The sequence below is a fragment of the Diabrotica undecimpunctata genome, unplaced genomic scaffold (genome assembly GCF_040954645.1).
Source record: "Diabrotica undecimpunctata isolate CICGRU unplaced genomic scaffold, icDiaUnde3 ctg00000310.1, whole genome shotgun sequence".
Taxonomy (NCBI): domain Eukaryota; kingdom Metazoa; phylum Arthropoda; class Insecta; order Coleoptera; family Chrysomelidae; genus Diabrotica; species Diabrotica undecimpunctata.
The window spans coordinates 258,084-281,647 of NW_027311893.1; the positions used below are offsets into that span (position 1 = coordinate 258,084).

Sequence of the window (23,564 nt, forward strand, 5' to 3'; positions counted from 1 at the left end):
TTGTGATTCTCGAATAAAACTCGAAATTCGACTACGTTTATCAAAATGCTACGTCTGGTCGACTCTTCTATATGCAGTTGAAACGTGGACCCTAAAAACATCAACTGTAAATAAATTGGAGGCCTTTGAAATGTGGATCTACCGGAGAATGCTCAAAATTTCATGGACATCGCATACCTCAAACGAAGAAGTGCTGCATAGAATAGGCAAGGAAAGAGAACTTTTTAACACAGTAAAAGTTAGAAAAACATCATACCTAGGCCACATACTGAGAAATAATAAGTACCAATATGCCCAACTTATAGTGAAAGGAAAAATCGAGGGAAAGAGAGGCCTAGGAAGGAAAAGACTATCGTGGCTCAGAAACATCCGACAATGGACAGGGCTAAATTTCGAACAGCTAATAAGAACAGCTGAAGATAGAGAAGATTTTAAAATTGTAGTAGCCAACCTCCATTGAGGAGAGGGCACTTTAAGAAGAAGAAATTGAAAAGCAGAATGTACAAAGTTTCTTATCCCATTTTCAGATATTTTTCACGATATACCTTTTTAAGGTACTGCAGAATTGTTCCGGTCTGGTTTGCATCGATATTTGTTCAAATATGATTTGTGTTATTGTGTTTGTATTATTTTTAGATTTAAGCAGTTTCACAGTATAACCTATAAAACAATAGTGTAATTCGTAAGGACACGTTTTATGATTTGAGCCAATCTGTTTTGTGTTAACTTATACTGAAATCTTGTTTTACAGGTATATTATCTGTAGATTTATTCAATGATCCTGTTGTTTTAATCCTTAAAATATCCGGATGTGTTTACGTCTTATTTGCGTGTCTTGCATACTGAGTTGTATTAATCTTAAGTTATTTTCTAGAGCAATACTCTTAACATATACAGGGTGGTCCTTAAGTAATTGTACAAAAAGAAACAGTAGATTCTACACTTTAAAATATTACGATTTAAGCTAAATTGCTTTAATAAAATGTTGATATTAAGAAAGATACAGGGTGTTAAAGTGCAAATTAAAAATTTTATTATTGGCTATAACTTTCATGTTTGTAAACATTTATGCATAAAAATTTACAACTGGGTACTTTTAAATATGAGAAATTATAATTTAATGCACACTTTGATGTAGCGGATAGAGGGCGCCACATATGCCACATATGTGGCATACATTTGCACTTAACTTTTTTGCTCTTTGAGTTACCTGTATTTGTGATACAAAATATTAAAGATACATTATTTCTACAAAAAAAAGGTATACCTGTTAATAACTTTTAAACTCAATAGTTTTCGAGATAATCGCATTTTACAAATCAGTTGCATATTTCTGATTTAAGGCAATTACCCCAGGCAACGAAGGAAAAATAGACAAAAACATTAATAAATCTAAATTTTGGTATAAAATACCATTAACTAAAGTTAATAGTTAACGAAATATTAAATAAAATAAATATAACAGCAGGATAATTAATAATAGGATTTGACAAAAAACAGAATAATAGGATTTTACATCAAACATTTTATATTTTATGTTAAATTAAAGTCATAATCAAAACATTTTGTTTACAAACCAAATTAAGAAATAGTTAAACTAAATTACTAAACTTTTTGTTAAAGTAAGTGTTCGATATGTCTACCATTTTCATTAATTCATTTGTCAATATATTCCATAAAAATCATCTCATATTAAATAGCATCATTGGTTATAAAAAAACTGTTTCAGTATTTATTTCTTCCCATATTTGGTTGCGAATGTTTATGGGATTCTTATAGACACGTTGTTTTAATACGCCCCATACACCAAAATCAAGCGGATTAAATTCTGGGCTACGTGGTGGCAATAATGTATAATGGACGAATCTATATCCAAATCTTATAGTATATTATGTCGCAAAGGTTAAATAATGTATTAAACTGTGATGTATCTCATTCATTGGTTACTTATATACACGCATATAAGCTTACGAGTAACTATAATTACATATCGAACAAATGGAATATTATGATAATGATGATAATATTATGAACTAACGAACTAATATTATGCTGAACTAAATTGCCTGTGTGTTTACTATAGTTATAACAATATCGGTTATTAGGCCAACGATGATGTTTTTGTAAAAATGCTGAGTCTTTAAGGTTAGATTTGTAGCAAAAGTATTATGAAACAAGACACGTGTGTTATTTCATACCTGTGCTTTAGTTTCCATTTGTCCTAATAAAAATGGGTAAACAACAATTTACGTAATGAATAATAAGTATTATTTTGGGTTTTTTTATAAATTAAATAATTATATCAATATCTCACCACATTGCCAAGGAATATGACTGCCACGTCCAATCCAACGTTCAGAAAGGGTATATTTAACTATGTTCTCAACGCCTTCTCTCTAGAATGTGGTGGTGTACCATCTTACATAAACCATATATTTTGGTTTTTCAGCATTTTACAATAGGGAAAAAGTAATACAACGCCAGTAGGTATAGAAATTGAAGAAGCGATAGAAAAGGGAAATTGTATACATAATGACGGCCAACGTCTGAATACGGACACGGCACCTAAAGAAGAAGATGAAGAATATTTTCTCCAATAAGACATTTAGCAGCCATAACAAAAATTTTGTAATGTTACGTTATCATCTTTGAGTTGTTTTAATAAGAATAAACTATGAATTATTTTTATCTACAGGTATTGAGTGCTTTACCGCACAAATATCACAACTAAGAATTATGAGGCAGCTGACTTATAAAATGCGATTATCTCGAAAACGGTTAAATTTTGAGGTTACTAACAAGTATACCTTTTCTTCGTAAAAATAATGTATGTTTAATATTTTTTAACACAAATAGAGGTAACTTTAAGAGCAAAAAAGTTAGGCGCAAATCTATGCCACACCTGTGGCATATGTGGCGCCATCTATCAGTTACATTAATTTATGTATAAAATTATAATTTATCCTACTTAAGAGCGTCCAATTATAAATTTTTGTCCAAAAATATTTACAAACGTAAAAGTTATAGCGAAAAATAGAATTTTAAATTTCCACTTTAACACCCTGTATCATTCTTAATATCAACATTTTATTAAAGCAAGTTGGCTTAAATCGTAATATTTTAAAGTGCAGAATCTATGGTTTCTGTTTGTACAATTACTTTAGGACCACCCTGTATATGCAGTGATGGCAGTCATATTTATGATTCCTACGTAAGCAAATCATTGCATTTTTTGTAACTATATTATTGTATTTTGTCTTTTTTTTTGAGCTTTCGCTAAGGTATAACTGATATTTTTTTCTACTACTTTTAATTTTTTTCCGTTAATTCATTAAAATCCATGTGACTGTAAATAATACTCCATTGCAAAAACTATAGCCTGCAAAAACAATGTTTTTGCTCTAAAAATTTTAAATTGTTATACTGTTTGTTTTGGCTGATATCGTATAAAAGAGATACAAATGATTAATTTGTTACATTAATAATTATTGAACAATTGGTAATTTCATCATAAAAAATAGATATAAAAAATTATAATTATTTAACTGACATTAAATAAAAATTTATATCTAATCGGAACATGCGTTGCTTGTCTTCTAATTATTTTTATTAAAATTAATTTACTAAGTAAGCGCTGATGGTTTGGATGAGAAACTCGATAATATAAGTGGAGCACGAAAAGAAAAACTTACCCACTAATAAAATTACGAATACATCTAAGAATTTCGTTCCTAATACTTTTCTAAAAATCGGCACCAGTTTTATTTGACAAAAAAACATTGTTCTTTTCAATCTGTTTTATCGACGAAATTGACAGTTCATTTTGAGTGTGAGTCTTCTGAACATTTTTTCCTGTTACGAGATCAAATAATTGCCTCAGTTTAAACCAAGGTAAGGTGAATTTTCTTTTTCAATCATATTTAAGTGTACTTACTAATTATTTTGTCAGATAAAATTAATATTGAAAGTAATATTTAAACATATAATTATATGCTGTTAACGCTCAATGATGAACCACAACACATCTTTCAAGATATTAATGGCTAGAATGACGATGATTTAAATTTGAGAAAACATATATATTATTGAACAAATTTGATGTTTTTTATATTCTGGTGACATTTTTTTTTTATTTTTAGATGTCATTTACAGATAAAAAAAGGATCAGAATACGTGGATTTAGAGGCCATCATATTTTATGAGAGTGAAAATGAACATGAAATTAATGAAGATGTGCTAGATAATAGTGACGATGAAGTGGTTTCTTCTGTCGCACAAAACAATATACATATCATGTCTGATGAAAATGAATTATTTGATTATATTGAAAACATATCACATTTTATGAGAGTAAAGATGAACATAAAATTGATGAAGATGTGCCAGATAATAGTAACGATGACGTCATTTCTTCTGTCGTAGAAAACAATATACATATAATGTCTCATAAAGATGAATTATTTGATTACATTGAAAACATAGTACATTTTATGAGAGTGAAAATAACCATGAAATTAGTAAAGATGTGCTAGATAATAGTGACGATGAAGTGATGTCTTCTGTCGCAGAAAATAATACACATAAAGTTTTAGAGACAGTAGAAGCTAATGTTGTTAGACTGGAGCAAGGATCAATTTCAGAGGAAATATCTAATAAACCATCAACATCATCGTCTACATTTAACACAACAAAACTAAGAAACTTCGGCCATCTCAAGGCCATCAACTATGGCACTCATTACATCTAAAAGTGTATGTGTTGTGGAACGATCCTTTCTAAACCCATATTGTGAACTAGTAAGTTATTTGTTTCGAAGTAAGATATAAGACACTCTTTCAAAAATTTTTCGATCATTTTACTGAATGTCGAAACGATGGAAATTGGTCTATAATTGTCTACAAGGTCATGATCGCCCTTTTTAAAAATAGGAACAATCTTGAAGTTTTTAAATGAAGTTGGGAATATTCCGATTGAAAAAATACTATTAATGAGATGTGTTAAAGGTTTAGTAATTATTTCACTGGTGCTTTTGATAAAAAATACGTTTAGTTCATTTGTATCCAAACAATTTGAATTTTTTAATGTTTTTATAACTGTGGATACTTCTTGTTGATTGGTTGGAGATAGAAAAAATGAATTCAATGGAGCTGGAAATTTTTGATAGTTCAAAATTATGTCGTCTGGTGTATTTGGAAGGGATTTTATAATATTCTCGGCAATTTCAACAAAAAAGTTATTGAAAGAGTCACAAGATATGTTGGTTGTTGACTTATGTAAACCATTTGTTTTATTTCGCTCATAGTCAATTACCTTTCAACACGTCTTGGATCTACTCTTTGAAGTTAATATCAATTGATCATATGTCAGCTTTTTCGTTCTTTTCAACTCAGCATTGTAATGACTTTTATATCTTTTATGTTCGCTGTAATGTTATGGGTTTTTAGTAGAATCAGCACGTATTTTATATGTTTGCAAATGATTTCTCATATCTTTTATGACCAGTCCAGTTTACCGGTCATCTTTTGTCTTTGATAACCAGTTTTTTAGTGGAAAATATTGCGATACTGCAAGATTATAATTATCTATTAGAAATTTTGCTAGGTAATTTACATCAAGATTATAGTTAAAAATGTTCCAGTCTAACACGGATAAAAAGTTCCGCATTTTTAAGATACCCTTCTGCGTAAAGGCTTTAGTACAAACACTTGACTTTTTCTGAACTGATGTTAAGCTTATACTGATATACTGGCCACGATAATCAGAGAAACGAGGTTCAAGAACATTTGCTCAAAACTGATCTTCTTCAACATTTGTCATAATATTGTCTATACAAGTGGCAGTGTATCAGTAATTCTAGTATAGTCATGAATTGTTTGTTTTATTCCAAATGATGATATTATAGAAGTCAGCTCACTAGTATTTGCCGTTTTTGCAATAAAATTAATATTAAAATCTCCCAAAACTATTACTTTTAAATTTGGCCTTATAATGGAACCTAATAAATTTTCGAAATTTGTAAAAAAAAAAGATTTAAAATCGTTACATTTACTCAATCTATACACTAGAAAGACTAATTGTGTGCGGAAACGTAGAAGGACGAAGAGGCAGAGGACGCTCACCTATCCGATGGTCAGATCAAGTACAGAAAGCCACTGGAGAGACGTTTTCCGAGTCCATGAGAGCAGCCCAAAATCGCAAGAGATGGAGAGAATTGACAGGAAATCATTGTAGGAAATCACGATCCTCAGCAATGAGGAAACGACAAGAGAGAGAGATACACTGCCAATACAACCGTGTTAATATCTTGTAGAACAATTCCACAAAATTCAGTTGTTTGTTCTTTATTAAATTTATCACAGTTAACAAGGTAAAAGAAATAATAAATTAGACTTACTGACAATCAATTTAATTTAACTAATCAGACGACCGGTTTCGCTTTCTACAATATGCAAAGCATCTTCAGGTCACGATACAAAGCTAAATAAATGCTGAAAATAATAAACCCATATTAGGGTGTTGTCTAATAAAGATAAAATAAAGATAGATGATATAAATTATATAAATTACAGTAATTATGCCAATATTACATGTCTTTGGTTTTTCAAAATGAATAAGATGTTTAAGCAGACAAGGTAAGACCCACAAATTGGTAAAATAGTCTATTAAACTGTAATGAATTAATAAATAAACAAATAAATAAAACATTACTTATATTCCGGTACTCTATTAATTGATGGTTGAAAGAACATGGTTCAAACTATCTTGTATTGTTGATTGGAGAACTCAAGTCAACTATTGTAATTGTTTAACAGTAAACAGGAAAGTTCTTGAGAAGACAGATTTTATCCAATGAAGTAGAGATAGGTCAAATGTAATTGTTGCTTTGATGAAAGTAATGTTCTATACCATTAAGTTCTTTAAAATTTATTTATATTTATTTTGGAGATATATTTATGAAATGTGTGTTATTTATTGAGATTTTTATTTTTGTTTTGGAAGGTGACAGTTGTAAGACAATGAATAAGAATAGATGTACAAATTGTGTGGGTGTGCAATTAGATTAGCTTGTAATTATCAAATTTCTTTGATAGAGTTATCTTGTAATATGTGGCAAATGGATGTAAAGTTCACTATATAAAGTTAAAAATTAAAATTGAGACACTTTAAGACACACAGAAAACACTTAAAAACACTTAAAAAACGGGGGGACGAAACAGACATTAAATTTAAAAAGGGGGAGGATTTGGAAGAACTACATTGTCTTCATTGTCTCCAAGTAAGAGATGTCTTAAAGTGTCTCAATTTTAATTTTTAACTTTATATAGTGAACTTTACATCCATTTGCCACATATTACAAGATAACTCTATCAAAGAAATTTGATAATTACAAGCTAATCTAATTGCACACCCACACAATTTGTACATCTATTCTTATTCATTGTCTTACAACTGTCACCTTCCAAAACAAAAATAAAAATCTCAATAAATAACACACATTTCATAAATATATCTCCAAAATAAATATAAATAACTTTTAAAGAACTTAATGGTATAGAACATTACTTTCATCAAACAAACAATTACATTTCACCTATCTCTACTTCATTGGATAAAATCTGTCTCCTCAAGAACTTCCCTGTTTACTGTTAAACAATTACAATAGTTGACTTGAGTTCTCCAATCAACAATACAAGATAGTTTGAACCATGTTCTTTCAACCATCAATTAATAGAGTACCGGCATGTAAGTAATGTTTTATTTATTTGTTTATTTATTAATTCATTACAGTTTAATAGACTATTTTACCAATTTGTGGGTCTTACCTTGTCTGCTTAAACATCTTATTCATTTTGAAAAAATAAAGACATGTAATATTGGCATAATTACTGTAATTTATATCATCTATCTTTATTTTATCTTTATTAGACAACACCCTAATATTGGTTTATTATTTTCAGCATTTATTTAGCTTTGTATCGTGACCTGAAGATGCTTTGCATATTGTAGAAAGCGAAACCGGTCGTCTGATTAGTTAAATTAAATTGATTGTAAGTCTAATTTATTATTTCTTTTACCTTTTGAAATGGACTCACACAAGCAACACATTTATGATTATCACAGTTAATAGCTTCGAATTTTAAAGTATTTTTAACATATATTACAGTACCACCGTTCTTTTTATTTTTCCTACAGAAACTACTAGCAAGTAAATACCCATCGATGTTTATGTATCGGAGATTTGCTTCACTCTACCAGTGCTCTGAGAAACAAACAACATCGAAGGTAAATTCCAACAAAAATAACTCTATCATTTGTACTTTATTTGCTAAACATTGAACATTAACGTGGAACATACTCACCAGGCTTTCGCTATTCAAAATATGAATTAGTTTTTCAGCAATTTCTAAAATTCCTACGTCTCGATCTAGATTGTTTCCATTTGTGCGGACTGCTACATTTTTACTACGGTTTTGTAAAGTCCCGATATGTTTGATTACAAAGGAGTTTTCTTCCCGTGTCTCTGCTGTAGGCACATCTGTAGCTGTAGTCAAAGTTATGAATTGTCTGCTGACTGCGTTCTTTCCCGAAAATTTTTAATGAATTTGAATCTTCTTACAACGGATCCACTGGGCCATATAGATGTGTTGTATACATTGTCTAGACTTTCTAAAGGAAAGGACACTTTATAAGATGCTTGCTTATCAGTTCTATTCCATTCCTCACAATCAAAACATATTTCAGGCGCAGTTTCTTTTAACAAATTCTTCAAATCATTTGAACTCATATCGCAACCGACGCGACACGTGAAACGTGCAGATCCCCCGCCAAGGGAGTGTATTAAAATTAGAAGAAATTTTGCTACCGAAAATCGGTTTGTTGTATTTATTTATTTTATTTTGTGTTGGGGAATTCCTTTCGGAACTCCTATCGGTTTTGTATTTGAACCAATATTTTGTTCAGGTTTTTTTTTCAGGTTCGTTAGCCAAGACAATTTTCTGCTCGTTTATTTTATATTCACTTTTTCTAGAATTTGTATTTTTTGTTGATGTTTTAATATAATTTAATATTTTAGTGATAGATGGCGGTACATGTTGCAAAATTGAATTACCTAGTATTTTTTAGTTTTAACAATAATACTAAATCTTCTTGTTCTTGAGTTCTTTTTTCAAGTTGATAAGATCTATATTTGTAAATCCTAATATTTGTAAATCCTTACTAATTTCGGCAATACAGAGGATTTTGTAAGTACAATTATGAGCATTTACCAATATATAGAAAATGCAGTTTTGATTCCTCTAATACAATAAAGTCATTTTTCAAAATATTACAGTTGTGTCAATATACTTCCGGAACAGCGAAAGGATATACAGAAAGTAATTAAAATTAATAAAATAAAGCCTAACACCTCATCTCCGTCTTCATTGGATATTAGTGTGGACAAATAAAACCATTTTCCCAAATGGAATAACACAACAATTAACTTGGTTGCCCCACCGCCATGCCTACATTTACGCTGTGTGTAAAAAGTGCTAGACAGCATTATATTTTAACAAGGACAACTGCTTTTCAGAATTCCACAATAATTAATTTTTCGTAGTATGTATTGCAATTGCGAAGTGATTTAAATATGAATCAACCAATTTTTTTTTAAATAAACAATAAAAAAATTTATATTTTTTTTACAATATTTCACCTGTTTTATAACCTCGTATTCCCCATTAACATCGTATTTAATTGCAAAAAATATCGTAGATTGCCGGTTATTATTAGAAAAAAAAAACAATATTCTTCCATATTTTTTAATTATATACAATTTTACATTTAGTTTAAAAATATCACATAGGATTATGGTATACAATTATTTTTATATAAAAACTGTTAAAAAAAAGCTACTAAGAAGAAACCAAAAATCCGTTTTTATCAAAATGTTTAACTAAATTAAATACAGCCTGTTGATAGCCTTCTGCTTCACTAAGATGTCGTAAATCTACATCACCTTCGGTTACATCCAAATCGCGGATATCATCCTCTTGAACGAACTTAGCACCCCATATCATTAGACTCATAATAAATCCAAATTGTACATTGTTTTTCCACTCCTTTACTAACTCTGTGTATGGAAATATATCATCAACTTTCAGGTTATACTCCTTTAAGGATTTCTCCAATGAGTTATGGTATATTTTTAAATACTTTTCCCAGTTGTTTAATGATTCTTTGCTTGCTCCGGAATAAAAACTGTAGGATAGATCATACACTGGACAGGCTGACATACACATTTGGTAATCTATAAACTTTATATCTTCTATTTTCTTTAAGCTCTAAAAAAGGCAAGGATAAACAGTAAGATTGCAAAAAACAAGTAATAATTTAATTTGTATAGTTAATAATTATCTGGTTATTTATTTACATAATTAACCATTATTATAAACAAAAACTATTATTATATTTTATAAACAAAATAAAATTAAAGCAAGAATTGGAATAAGTCTTCCTCCTTTCGTTAGTTAGTCACTCCCATACAAGTAATTTAAAATAAATATAACTAAGTACTACATAACCTGATAATTGATGTGAACCTGCTTATCTAATTTCTTGAAACAGCAATTAAAAAAAAAATAAAATAGCTTAGGACACATCTAAACTCTTTTAAATATTTTTGAAATTCATAATTTTTGACAAACCGCATGTACCGTTCGCGTCATAAAAAACTGGTACAACTCTTATAACCGAAAATCGTGTTTTTCAAGTTGTGTAAGTTGAGCTGTTCACATGTGTCATTCTAATTTCTAAGGCAACGTTGCCAGTTCAACGAAAATATTATATCAAACCAGCTAAAAGCAGTGCTGTGCGACAGGTCGCAAGTTTTTAGTATATTAAAAACTACAACAATATCGAGCATTCTCGATCAGTCAGTCACATTTATATTTAAACATTTATTTAAACATACTGGATGGGTCGGAGTCAATAAAAGGGGCTATTGGTTAACTATTTATTATCTCAAGCTTTCAATTGTGTTTACAATTATTATCAAGAGCTGCTAAAAAAGACAAAATATCTTACAGAGTTGAACTACATTACACACTGCTGAACACTATTTTCTTAAAACAAAAACAATCGAATTTATAAATAATGTCATAAATGCCAACTTAAAAATTTTTATTTTTGACAATTATATTGCCAAAAATAAAATTGTGCTTAAAAATTCTTTTTTGTTTAGTAACAAAAAAGAAGAAGATTTATTCACCATTGATAGATGTCTGAAAAAATGTAACAGATATATGGAAAATTAAATCAAAATGTGATATTTCACAAGTTTCATATATAAATTATAAAGAAATAATATAATTATAAATTTTGCATAAATTTTGAATTTCTGATCTTTTGTTTAAATTATTATCTCACAAAAGTGATTGCAGAATTAAAAAACCATCTTGTGCTTTGGCAGAGCATGTAATCAGTAAAGACCATATTACGGATTTTGATAACATTAAAATTTTATGTAGTGAAAGTAATAAATTCAAAAGGACTTTTGTGGAAATGGTTTGTATTAGCAAAAGTGATAATTATTGAAAGCTTGAGATAATAAATAGTTAACCAATAGCCCCTTTTATTGACTCCAACCCATCCAAAACATATATATATATACATATACATATATATAATGTATATATAAGTGGGAAAAAAATCAATTCGTCCCCAAGTTACATAAATTTGATGATATTCAAAGCGGAGTACAGGATATGATAAACTTAACGGAAGAACCAAAGACAATAGATTATTTTTTGTAAATTTTTAACGAAGATACAGCCACATATATAATTTATCAAACTCACAGGTACGCTATGCAAAAAAATGATAAAAATAAAAAAATCTTTATTTAAATAAGTTTTTAGCAAAAAAAGTCAAGAAACAGATATTTACAAATTATAAAATATTTGCATTTCTCTAACAATGAACATGCAGAAGCTGGAGATTGCTTGTATAAAATAAAGGAGGTTTTGACACAAATAAAAGAAAGATTTAAGTCACAATTCTATCCCTCTGGAAACCTCATTATTGATAAGAGTATGATATTGTTTAAGGAAAAAAACCTTTTTAAACAGTACATAAAAACCAAACGCCACGATTTTGGTATAAAACTTTATATTATATGTGACTGCGAGACTGATTTTGTTCTGGATTTTATTGTTTATATTGGGAAGAATACGTATTCTACCAAATAATCTATCAAAGGTTTGCGTGCCACTGGAAATATTGTGGCCCTGCTTATGAAACGATATCTAAACCAAGGCCACTCACTATTTATTGACAATTTTTATAGCGGTCTATTCTTGTCATGTTATTTGTATGAACATAAAACAAATTCGTGTAAGACTGTTAGATCTAAAAGACTTCATAATAATATGCCTTCTTTGCAAAAAAAATTGAAAAATGTATATTGGAGAAATTCTGACATTTGCTTGGTGTTTAAATTAAAAGGTAGAAGAGATGTTATGATGATAACAACAATGCATGAAAATAAAATGGTTCTTCTTGACAAGATTGATCCTGCTACTTAAGAATCAGCAAGGAAACTATATTGTGTTATTGAGTACAATAAACAAATGTGGTCAATCGACCGCTCGGATATGATGATAGGTAGCATTGATTGCATGAAGAAGATCACAAAATGGTATAAAAAAATATTTTTTTACACAGTAGATATCTGTGTACTAAATGCCCATGCTGTTTTTGACCAACCAGACTATGCCAATGCCGCTTGCCAAGTTTCAACTGAGTCTTATACATTAGATTTTTAAAAGGTAAGTTTTGGTTTTTCAATCGTTATTTACATTCAATATAGTTTTTTTAATTTCAGATATGAATAACAAGTGAAAAAAACCAACATCCATGTCAGCGGTGACATCTAGATTAAAGGAAAAGCAGTTTTCTTCATTTGTTTCAGTCACCGAAAGGACAAAAACTGCCTCCAGAAGATATGTTGTGAGTTCGCATACAAAAGAAACGGACAAAGGTATCGAGATACATGTGTAAAGAATGTGATGTAGGTTTGTGTGTGGTTTCATGCTTCGAGATATACCATACTAAAGAAAATTTAAAACAAATGCACTTTTCTACCAAAAAATTTAAAAAAATGGAGTCGCTCGACACTGTGGAGTAGGCAGATTGAGACCTCAGTGCCGTTTGACAATTCTTTTATTTATACAGAACACGATACCACGAAACCGTATCCATCTTGAAAATGGCTCCAAAATGGGTGCCGAAACGTCGAGTATTAAATTCTTAACGCGGTTCTTCCCGAGAACTGAGTAATTTTTATTTATCTGACCGCGGAAATGTATCCGAACATTTTGTTTTTGGATGATATATGTGCCATCCGTCCATAAGACACGCTAAAAACCGCCGCCTGCATGGCATTGCAAGGGCAAACAGTTGCAGTCCTGAGAGGGTTAATAATTTCTTTGAAAAATGAAAATATCTCAAAAAATAATAACTTTAGATATAGGGAACATTAAAATAAAAATTAAAGTATGTTAACGGAACTTTTAACGGATAAAAGAATGTACTCGCCTTTGGACATTCTGTATTCGATATAAAAAAAAATTAGAAATATCAATTATTTTTAAAAATTTTGACGATCAATAACAAAATATGGCAGCAATGGATCATTGTTATTGAACTTCTTACCATTTTCATAGAAAATTGGTTACAACTTTATAAATGCCCTATATCACATAACAAAACTTTATATTGTTGTGATAGGAAGTAAAGAATATTTTAAATATGGAATAAAATATAGAGTGTTCCATTTAAAGAAAGTTTGTTCTGCCACTATTTTATCAAACACCCTGTGAAACCCTAATCAATTTTGTAATGTAAACCCCACAGTTGGCTACAGTTTTTGGTCATTACCTTTTATTGCTATCTATTATTATAGTGGACCTACCGAGTTATATCACAGTAATCAATCACCCTGTATATCCGTATATTTGTTTGTCAAGATAAATTAATAAATATATTTATAAATAAGTATTTTTAATATTGGAATCGATTAAACTCGAATTTATTATTTACTTTTAGCCAGTACAACAACAAAATTGTCAAAAAATTTCGAATACTTTATCAAACATTTCCGACAAAATAGATCAACTGTAGACAATATTATAGACCTAGAAAGCAGTGTACATGAAGCCTTCTCTCTTAATCAAAAATGTATTGGAATATTCTTCGACATTGAAAGAGCCTTTGATACAGCTTGGCGCCACCGTATCATCAGATTACTGTACGATTTAGAAATTAAAAGACACTGCCTTTCACTTATAAAAAAATCTTATATAAAAGGTATATGCAAGTTAGAGTAAATGGTAACTTGTCTTCAAAAGTGGAATTAGAAAATTGAATTCCTCAGGGATCTGTTATAAGTCCTGCGCTATTTATAATTTTCATAAATAATGTTCTACAAAATTTAAACCTTCCACTTAAAGGCCACTTATATGCTAACGATCTCGTAAAATTTGGTCAAAGCAAAAACTTAAAGAACCTCTCACAACTTGCACAGAGTTTCTTGTTAGATATTTAAAAAATGTAACAGGAAACTGGATTTATCTATTTAATAACTAAAACTAAATATATGGTATTTTCTAAAAACAAAGTCAGTACACCAATCCCATTATATCTATACAACCAATCACTACAACAAAAAGATTCGCTAAAATTGCTCGGAGTTACTTTTGACAGAAATTGAATTGGAAAGAACATATCAATAATCTAACATGTAAATGTTACAGAAGATTAATATTACTAAAAATTCTAGCACACAAGAATTGGGTGTACAATTGGGTATATTGTTAATTATATACAGAACTATTATACGATCGCAACTAGACTACGCGGCTATAGCTTTCGACTCAGCATCGAAATCAGTACTTAAAAAGCTCGACACTATTCACAACACAGCACTCAGAATATGTCTGGGAGCCTTTTGTACAACACCGATTGAAAGTTTACTTTGCCAAGCAAATGAATTGTCGTTAAATAATAAAAGAGCTTACCTTAGTCTAACGTATGCAACAAAAATTAAGGATAATGCAAAAAATCCTGTCTATAGAAATACTTTTACTGATAATTTCCCAAATCTCAATGCAAATCACCGTTCTGTTAAACCTTTTTATAAAAGAATAAAAGACCATTTGCAACTGTTTGATATTGTCATACCTGAATGTCTTCCATACACATATGACCATAATCCACCTTGGATTCAAAAAATACCATCATATAACTTTGAACTTACGTCATTTGACAAAAATTTCACTAATCATGATTTAATTATTTCCCATTTTAGAAAAATCCTTAGTCGTTATAAAAATCATACCCAGATATACACTGATGGTTCAAAATCATCCGAAGGTGAGGGAGCGTCTGTAGTAACTCCAGAGAAGGTCCTTAAATTCAAACTATCTAATATTAGTACTATTATATACAGCTGAACTGTATGCTCTCTATCGCGCCATAGAACTAATCAATCTGACAACAAACTGCAAATATATTATCTGAACAGATTCACTTAGTGCCATACAAAGCATCGGACAACTGTATCAAAAAAACCCGCTTTTAATAAAAATAAAAACGGTCCTTCTTCAGGCTTATATCAATCATAATGAGATAAATTTTATCTGGATCCCATCCCATATAGGAATAAAAGGCAACGAAACTGCTGACCATAGTGCGAAAGACGCGATAGTGAGTGACGTTTCCGAAATCGTAAACACATCGGTATCAACGGATATAAAAGCTTACATAAAAAAAATCAAACTTAAGTGCGTGGAAAAATAAATGGAATGTGTCGAATTCAAAATTAAAACAAGTGAAACCCAGCACAGAGACATGGAATGTGTTACCTACGTCAAGAAGCCAAGAAATAATAGTAACGGCCTCAGACTTGGACATAATAGGTTAACGCATGATTATTTAATTAAAAAGTGCGAACCGCCGCGATGTGAAACGTGTAATACGACACTAACGATAATGCACATACTATGTGAATGTCCCCTCTACAATCAACAGCGAAATAACAACAAGATACCAGGAACACTTCTAGAAGATCTAGGTGCAGACTGTAACTTTAACAATACTCTGAATTTCTTGAAAGACATTAATAAGGACCACAATATTTAATAAACCAAATTGTAATGCAGTAATTGTACCTAATGTAATCCATTAATTTTTCGCTAATGGGCATTTGGTCGATGCGATTTTCTAATTAAATAAAAAAAAACAACATTTCAACGTTATACAGTAATAATTTTATTCAAGAATTATTTATTTATAGTTTATTTAAATTCAAAATTACTAAAAATGGAGCTGTATAAGATCTCACCTTACGAATATGGATGAACGAAAAGATGTCCGACGAATAAGACAATGTTGCCAGTAACTAGCAAGAGGATCTTTTTAAGTGAAAAAACCACCGAGCCATCATATTATTGAAAATCACCTATAAAATATTATCTACAATTCTAAAAAACAGGCTGGTAGGATATCAGATAGGATACGAAAGAGCAAAATCTACGACTGACGCTATCCACATGTAACAAATAAATGAAAAATGGTACGACTATGGGGTAGAGACACATATAACATTTATTTATATATTACAAACAGGCTTTAGATAGACTGAAAAGGTCAACAATTACGAACTTCTTACACCAAAAGGGAACAGCAACAAAAATAGCATAATAGTCATTGTAACAGGAAGAACAAACTCAAAAAATTTCCATAAGAATTACCTTAAAGAAGTAAAAGCACTTAAATACCTTGGAATAGTACTACACATAATGGAAGAACATAAATACGACAGAGAATAATATAATCGTAAACAGCGTTCTATGGAAATGAAAATATATTAAAAGATAAAAAATTAAATGAAAACATTAAACTGAGAAGATATACAATAATATTAAGATGAACATCAACATACGCACCAAAAACTATCAGTCTTACTGGTAAATAAGAAGAAATTTTAAATATCTACAAAAGAAAAATTATTAGAATATTTAGAAAAAGAAAAACAACCAAATTAAAAAAATTATTAATGAATTCTGAAAAACATTAAATACTGAACAGGGAAAACATTGTGAGAATAATAAAAGTACAGAGGATTATGTGGTATGGATATATTCTCAGGAAATTAAAAAACCGCAGCACAAAGAAGGTTAACCGAGTGGACACCAGAAGGGGAAAACCAAAAGGAAGACAGACAGACAAGAAATTTAAGAACACTAGAAATAATGAACTGGGTACAAAAACTACTGGATAGAGCAGCTTGGAGACAAATGTTCAGAAGTTGTCAAGACCTGTAAGCAGATGTATTGAATGGAACAACCAGTGGACTGATCTACCACGGCAAACAGATCTGAAAAATTTGTCAGAACAGCTACAATTTCCTTAAAAATCTATACCTGCTAAATAAATATAATATAACCTCTATGCAAAAAGATGTACTAATTTCAAAAATTATCAAAAAGTATATACAACTCCTCAAATACCATTAATTAAAGTGTTCGAAGTAAAACGTTCATACTTTAAACCTAAATTTTTGCAAATTTTTAACCAAATACTTTAAGATTGTAATTAAAACAAGGAGAAAAAGGACTAATCCAGCTCAGAGTGTGGTAAGACGAGAAAACACAATTCGAAAGGATAATGTGTTTGAAAATTCTAAAATCTAAAATACTTACTGGTTGTAAAAACTGTTAACTTACATTATACTTTATCATCAGATTATTACTCCAACAATCTCCATGAATAATAACCGAATAAGCGCCCTTGTATTTTACACCTTCTTCATATATTTTGACACCATTTTTGACATATGGCTGAATTTTACTCAACAAATCGTCTTCGTTTCTTAATTCTAGAATTTTTTCCAGGGCCTTAAATGTATCAATGATGCCCCTCGTACAAAGGTCCGTGTTCAAGAATCCCAGCCAGTTATTGTGCAAAGGCTCTGTCAGTTTTTCATACTCCTTTGGCTGATAATGTTTCATTGCAAAAGATATTGCGTGGAATTGGCCATACAATTTAAAAATTTCTTCGTACAATGCATCACTAACTACAACTTTTTTCGGATGTACATCGTAATTGCTAAACTTTAAGTTTTCTAAAATAACTTTTTCACTACCACTCAAAGATGACGTTCCATAACATTTAGGTACTACGTCTAAAAGCTTTGTCGAAATAAACGATTTTTGAAATATTTTGAAAGCTGGCCAGATGTTTATATAAAAGTTAATTTCATTGAGATACGAACGCGATAAAAAAGCTCTTGTTTCTTCTTTATCACTCGAAAACACCTTTTTAATGACAAGATGATCCTCTTTCAATGTTTTTTTATTTTTGAAAGACGCAAATATTATTTCTCCAATATATCCTTCACCTTTTTTATTTCCTACATGTATAGTTACATCTAAATTGTCCAACGATTGGTTTAATGACTTTTCGACCAATTGACACACATCTTGTGGTAAGTTTGTCATTTTTATAAAAAAAATTTTATACAGTTAATCAAGCACACACAACTGCCGCTTCTATTAACTAAATCTGTACTGAATTCATTTCCAATCATTTAAGCTGAATCCACTTATATATAATAATAAGTCATTATGTAATACAGTCGATTACATTCGTCTTCTTGCCCTAGGTTCGGCGTACAAGGTTAACAACATACCTAAACTTTTATTGACATAAATTAAAAAAATATATGTTGCGTTTTTACATAAATGTTTGTTATTAGGATACAATGTATTTCAATGAGAAATACTTATTTTTTTATTTGTACAAAAAATTCGCACTCACTGCCCATACTTATAGACTAAAAACCTATGAGAAAATTTTAGTGGATCATTTGTCCCAGAATGAATCACATATAAACCAATACTTACACAATGTATTTAAAAAATTATACCGTCAATCCTTATCGGTACAGGTAAGATAAACTCACCACTCAAGGGGGTGGGGAGACGTTTTGGTCAAACATATTTGTACGGATTTATAACTTTTAGGTAAGTCTACAAAACAATCTTTGGTTAGGTTGATAGCTAGATACTTTTATTATAGATTACAGAAAACTCAAAATCTAAGGAATACAGAACGATTGGTTTAACACTATCACTGCGCATAACGCGGTCCCACCTTTTACCGATCCATCGCTGAGTGCTCACGACGCTGATCCGCGTTTTTGTCATAATTAACACTTCTGCATGATACTGTTTGTTATAGTATCATGACACTTCAGTATACGGTGAGCCAGTGGCGGTCGGTCAGGGTCGGCTGTGCCTACCCATACATTTGGAGATATTAGAGATTTTTTTAATATTTAATTTAATCAGTATTTCAATAATTAATTATCGCGGGTAGTAAGTTGATGTCATTTGTTTCTTTGGGAATATTAGTCGATAGGCAACCAAATATGCATTTCTCTCCGTACGCACTTAAATGGTAGGACTTTCCTGAGACCGTATCGATCGATTCATTTTGTATTAATTTGTTTTAATTTTTTACTAGTTTACTACTTTAATTTTATAAGTAAAACTGTGATAAGTTATCGTTGCCATAAATAGTTAAAGGGTTTTTTGATATATTTAAAGTTTTTTTTTAATGAAACTGTAAACAAATTCAGGTAAATTAACCTAAAAAAATGCAAGATATGTTAGAAACTGTAGGCACTGATAAATCTGATATTGTAAATTTTGCAAAATGGAATTTCATCTATTCAAAAAAAAATAAAAAGAACAAATTGATATTAAAAATAAGGGACATCCTTTGTCTAAAATGTCCCGACTTATAAATATTAGTGCGGAGTAAGGAAAATAATAGATTATATGGCTTACCGGGAGTGAAATAAAAAACAAACTTTTCTGTTGGCCTTGCATTTTATTTTTGACAAATAGGGCAAACATCAAAATTGGTGGTGTGAATCTGGTTACGATAATTTAAAAGAATTATTTAGGGCTTTACAGAAACATAATATTTCGAAAAATCATACATATAGCTAGATTTATTTGGAAAACAAAATATCTATGTTTTATTAGATAATGTCCAACGTGAAAATGCTATTAAACATAACGAAATTGTAAAAAATAATTACGCAGATTCACGTAGTTTAACCCGGCAACTGTGTTGTGGGGTGAAAATCACCCACGTCGTTCATTAGCGCTTGTTAAAATAGTGGCAACATCGCCAGATTCATCTGGCGCCACGAGTACCTTCCCATAATATAACAGATCTTGTATTGCATCATAAATTTCAGTATATAAATAAGATTTGAACAAGTGGTGTCGCGTTCTTTGGACTTTTGGGTGATTTTAACCCCACCACACAGTTGAAGTGCAGTAATATTTAGTTTTTGGGTAATTTTAACCCCACAACACCGGTTAATTATTAACAGGTAAGTTCTTATACTAGCACAATTTATCTTTATTTTTTTTTAACAGAAACATAATGTAATTGGTAGGAATATTGAAAATTGATTAGATATTTTTAATTTCAGACATATAAAAATATGTGTAGTTGGGAGAAAGAACAAGAAGCTCTCTTGAAGCGTTGGCAGGATGAATTAACTGGATCAGAGTTAGGATCAGAAAGCGAATCTGAAAATGAAAGTCAGCAGGTTAGCCTTCGTCCCAGTGAGGATGTTTTAGAAAACCAATTTCAATCAGTGGAAAATTGTCAGCCTGGAAGTTCTAATCAGAAAAATCAATCATCATCGGAAGATTCCTCTCAAGACAACAATAAGTTTGAGGATAATAAAGTAAGGCAATCTAAGTTTTTTATCGGACGGGATGGGAAAACAAAATGAGCAAAGAACTGTCCTAATACATCGGTTAGAACACGACAAGAAAATTTAATAACTTTACTTCCCGGTGTCCGAAATAATGCAAAATATTGCAAGTCGCCCATTTCTTGCTGGGAATTATTCATGGATAATATTATTGTGGAAGATATTGTCCACTGCACTAATAAAAAAATCAGTTTAGTCGCTCAGAAATATAATGACCAACATAAATATATCACCAAGTCTACGGATGCAGAAGAAATTCGTACAGTTTTCGGATTATTATATCTATCAGGCGTTTATAAAGCCAACAGGTTAAATCTGGAGGATCCGTGGGCTACAGATGGAACAGGGATTGACATTTTCAGGCTAACAATGTCCCTGCAAAGATTTATATTACTTTTAAAATGCCTACGATTCGATAATATCGAGAATAGAGAAGAACGAAAAAGAGTAGATAAACTGGTAGCTATACGAGCTGTTTTTGATCCATTTGTATCCAATTGTCAATAATATTTTATTCCTAGTCAATACTTGACGATCGATGAAAAATTAGAATCTTTTCGAGGACGTTGTTCTTTTCGGCAATATATCCCCAATAAGCCGTCCAAATATGGAGTTAAAATATTTGCCTTAGTGGATGCCAAAACATTCTACATTTTAAATTTAGAGGTATATGTTGGCTCACAGCCTAAATGACCTTTTCAATTTAGTAATAGACCGTTTGATGTAATAAACAGGCTTGTAAATCCAATCCGTGGTACTAACCGCAACATTACATTCGACAACTGGTTTACCAGCATACCGCTAATAAAACATTTGCTTAATGAACATCGGTTAACATCTGTTGGAACTATTCGAAAAACAAGAGGGAAATACCGACAATCTTTTTGAATTCCAAAAACAGAGCTGAAAACCACGCAATTTTCGGATTTAAAAAAGACATTTCTTTGGTGTCCTTTGTCCCGAAAAAAAAAATAAAATAGTGTTAGTAGCTTCTTCACTTCATCATGATACAGAATTTGACCACAAATCAAATAAACCTGAGATTATAGACTTTTATAATCACACAAAAGGTGGCGTAGATATGGTTGACAAAATGTCTGCGTTATATAATGTGTCTCGTAATAGCAAGCGATGGCCTCTAACAATTTTTTTTTCACTGCTTAATAATGCAGGAATAAATAGTTATGTTATTTATCAAAATAACAAGCCAACTGAAAAACTAAAACGCAGATTTTTTTTAAAAGAACTTGGTTTGGCACTAATTAAACCATATATTGAAAAAAAAGGTAACAATCAAAGAATACCATCAGACATAAGAGCCAAACTAAAAAGAAATGATGGCGAAGAGGACTCTCAAGGACCTCCAAACAAGAAGCAACGAATAACATTCAGATGTGGTGTGTGTCCCCGTGGAAAGGACAGAAAGTGCCAAAAAAATGTGTGAAATGTGACATTTTTCTTTGTCTTGAACATTGTGTATATTTTTGTTCTAAATGTGCACATAATTGTTAATTGTGCTATTTAAGCAAAAGTTCCTAATTACTTTTTATAAAATTTGTATTTTTTTTTATTCTATATCTCTAATAAAAATTTTGGTAACAAAAATTGTAGTAGTGGTTTAAATATAAACTAAATTTTAGTATATTTTTAAATCGTTGAATTTTTAACGGAAATTTTTTAAATGATTTATCTTTAAAAAATATTATATAACAATATAACCATGATTTAAAATCTTAAGGTTGCATGTAAAAATAAAATATTTCCTCAATTTTATAAATAAAAAAAAATGGGGTGATAATTACCCCAACACACAGCTCCTGTCAGAAAATTTCACCACACAGTCGCCGGGTTAATTGATATAAATTAATTAATAGAATCATTTAGTTATATTTTGACTAACGTTGAATATGAGATTCAGGAAACCATTTACTTTTCGCTAGAAGTAGATGAAACTTAACTTATCTTAAATTCAAAAAAAACAAGAAAATTAGAATATCTCGGACATATTACACGTGGAGAGAAATACATCTTGCTCCAACTGATCATACAGGGAAAGATCCAAGGAAAGAGAATCATAGGGAGGCGTAGAATGTCATGGCTGCGCAACCTGAGAGAGTGGTACGGATGTACATCAAATGAACTTTTCAGAGCAGCCGTCTCAAAAGTCCGAATAGCTATGATGATTGCCGACCTCCGCCTCGGAGATGGCACTTGAAGAAGAAGAAGATGAAACTACTGATATATCAGGTCATTCACAATTAGTATCAATTGTTGTTCTATACGCGTTACTTGGTAATATTTATGAGAGATTTTTAGGTTTTACAAACGTGAGTAACAGCCATTAGGCAGAATATATTTTTGATATCAAAAATAAATTGGCAGGGCAAACTTATGACGGCGCTACCGTATGGTCCGGTAAATTGAATGGTCTTCAGGCAAAAGTTAAAACTATTGCACCGCAAGCTTTATTTACTCATTGTCATTGGCATATAATAATTTAGTTTTGCAGGATACGTGTAAAACCATTAATTTTCGTAGGGATAGTAATCTCGAAAAACGAATACATTTTGAAATTTTGGATACTATTATTATGCAAATAGATTCTCGTTCTTCGAATTTTGAAGATTTGCAAATTTTTGACCTTTTTAACGATTCAAAATTTTAAAGTTACGCTAAAGAATATTCAAGATATCTATTAGGAAAGTTAATTAAAAATTATCCA

General features: G+C 30.5%; 1 protein-coding gene across 1 annotated transcript; it reads right to left on the bottom strand.

The window, feature by feature from the left end:
* Positions 1 to 9,821: 9,821 nt before the first annotated feature.
* LOC140431162 (uncharacterized) lies at positions 9,822 to 18,605 on the bottom strand. The gene is made up of 2 exons (XM_072519074.1): positions 17,766 to 18,605; positions 9,822 to 10,322 (listed from the first exon to the last, which is right to left on the bottom strand). Exons 1-2 carry the CDS (start codon positions 18,537 to 18,539, stop codon positions 9,894 to 9,896), a joined length of 1,203 nt encoding a protein of 400 aa, XP_072375175.1. The 5' UTR covers positions 18,540 to 18,605; the 3' UTR covers positions 9,822 to 9,893.
* Positions 18,606 to 23,564: the final 4,959 nt, after the last annotated feature.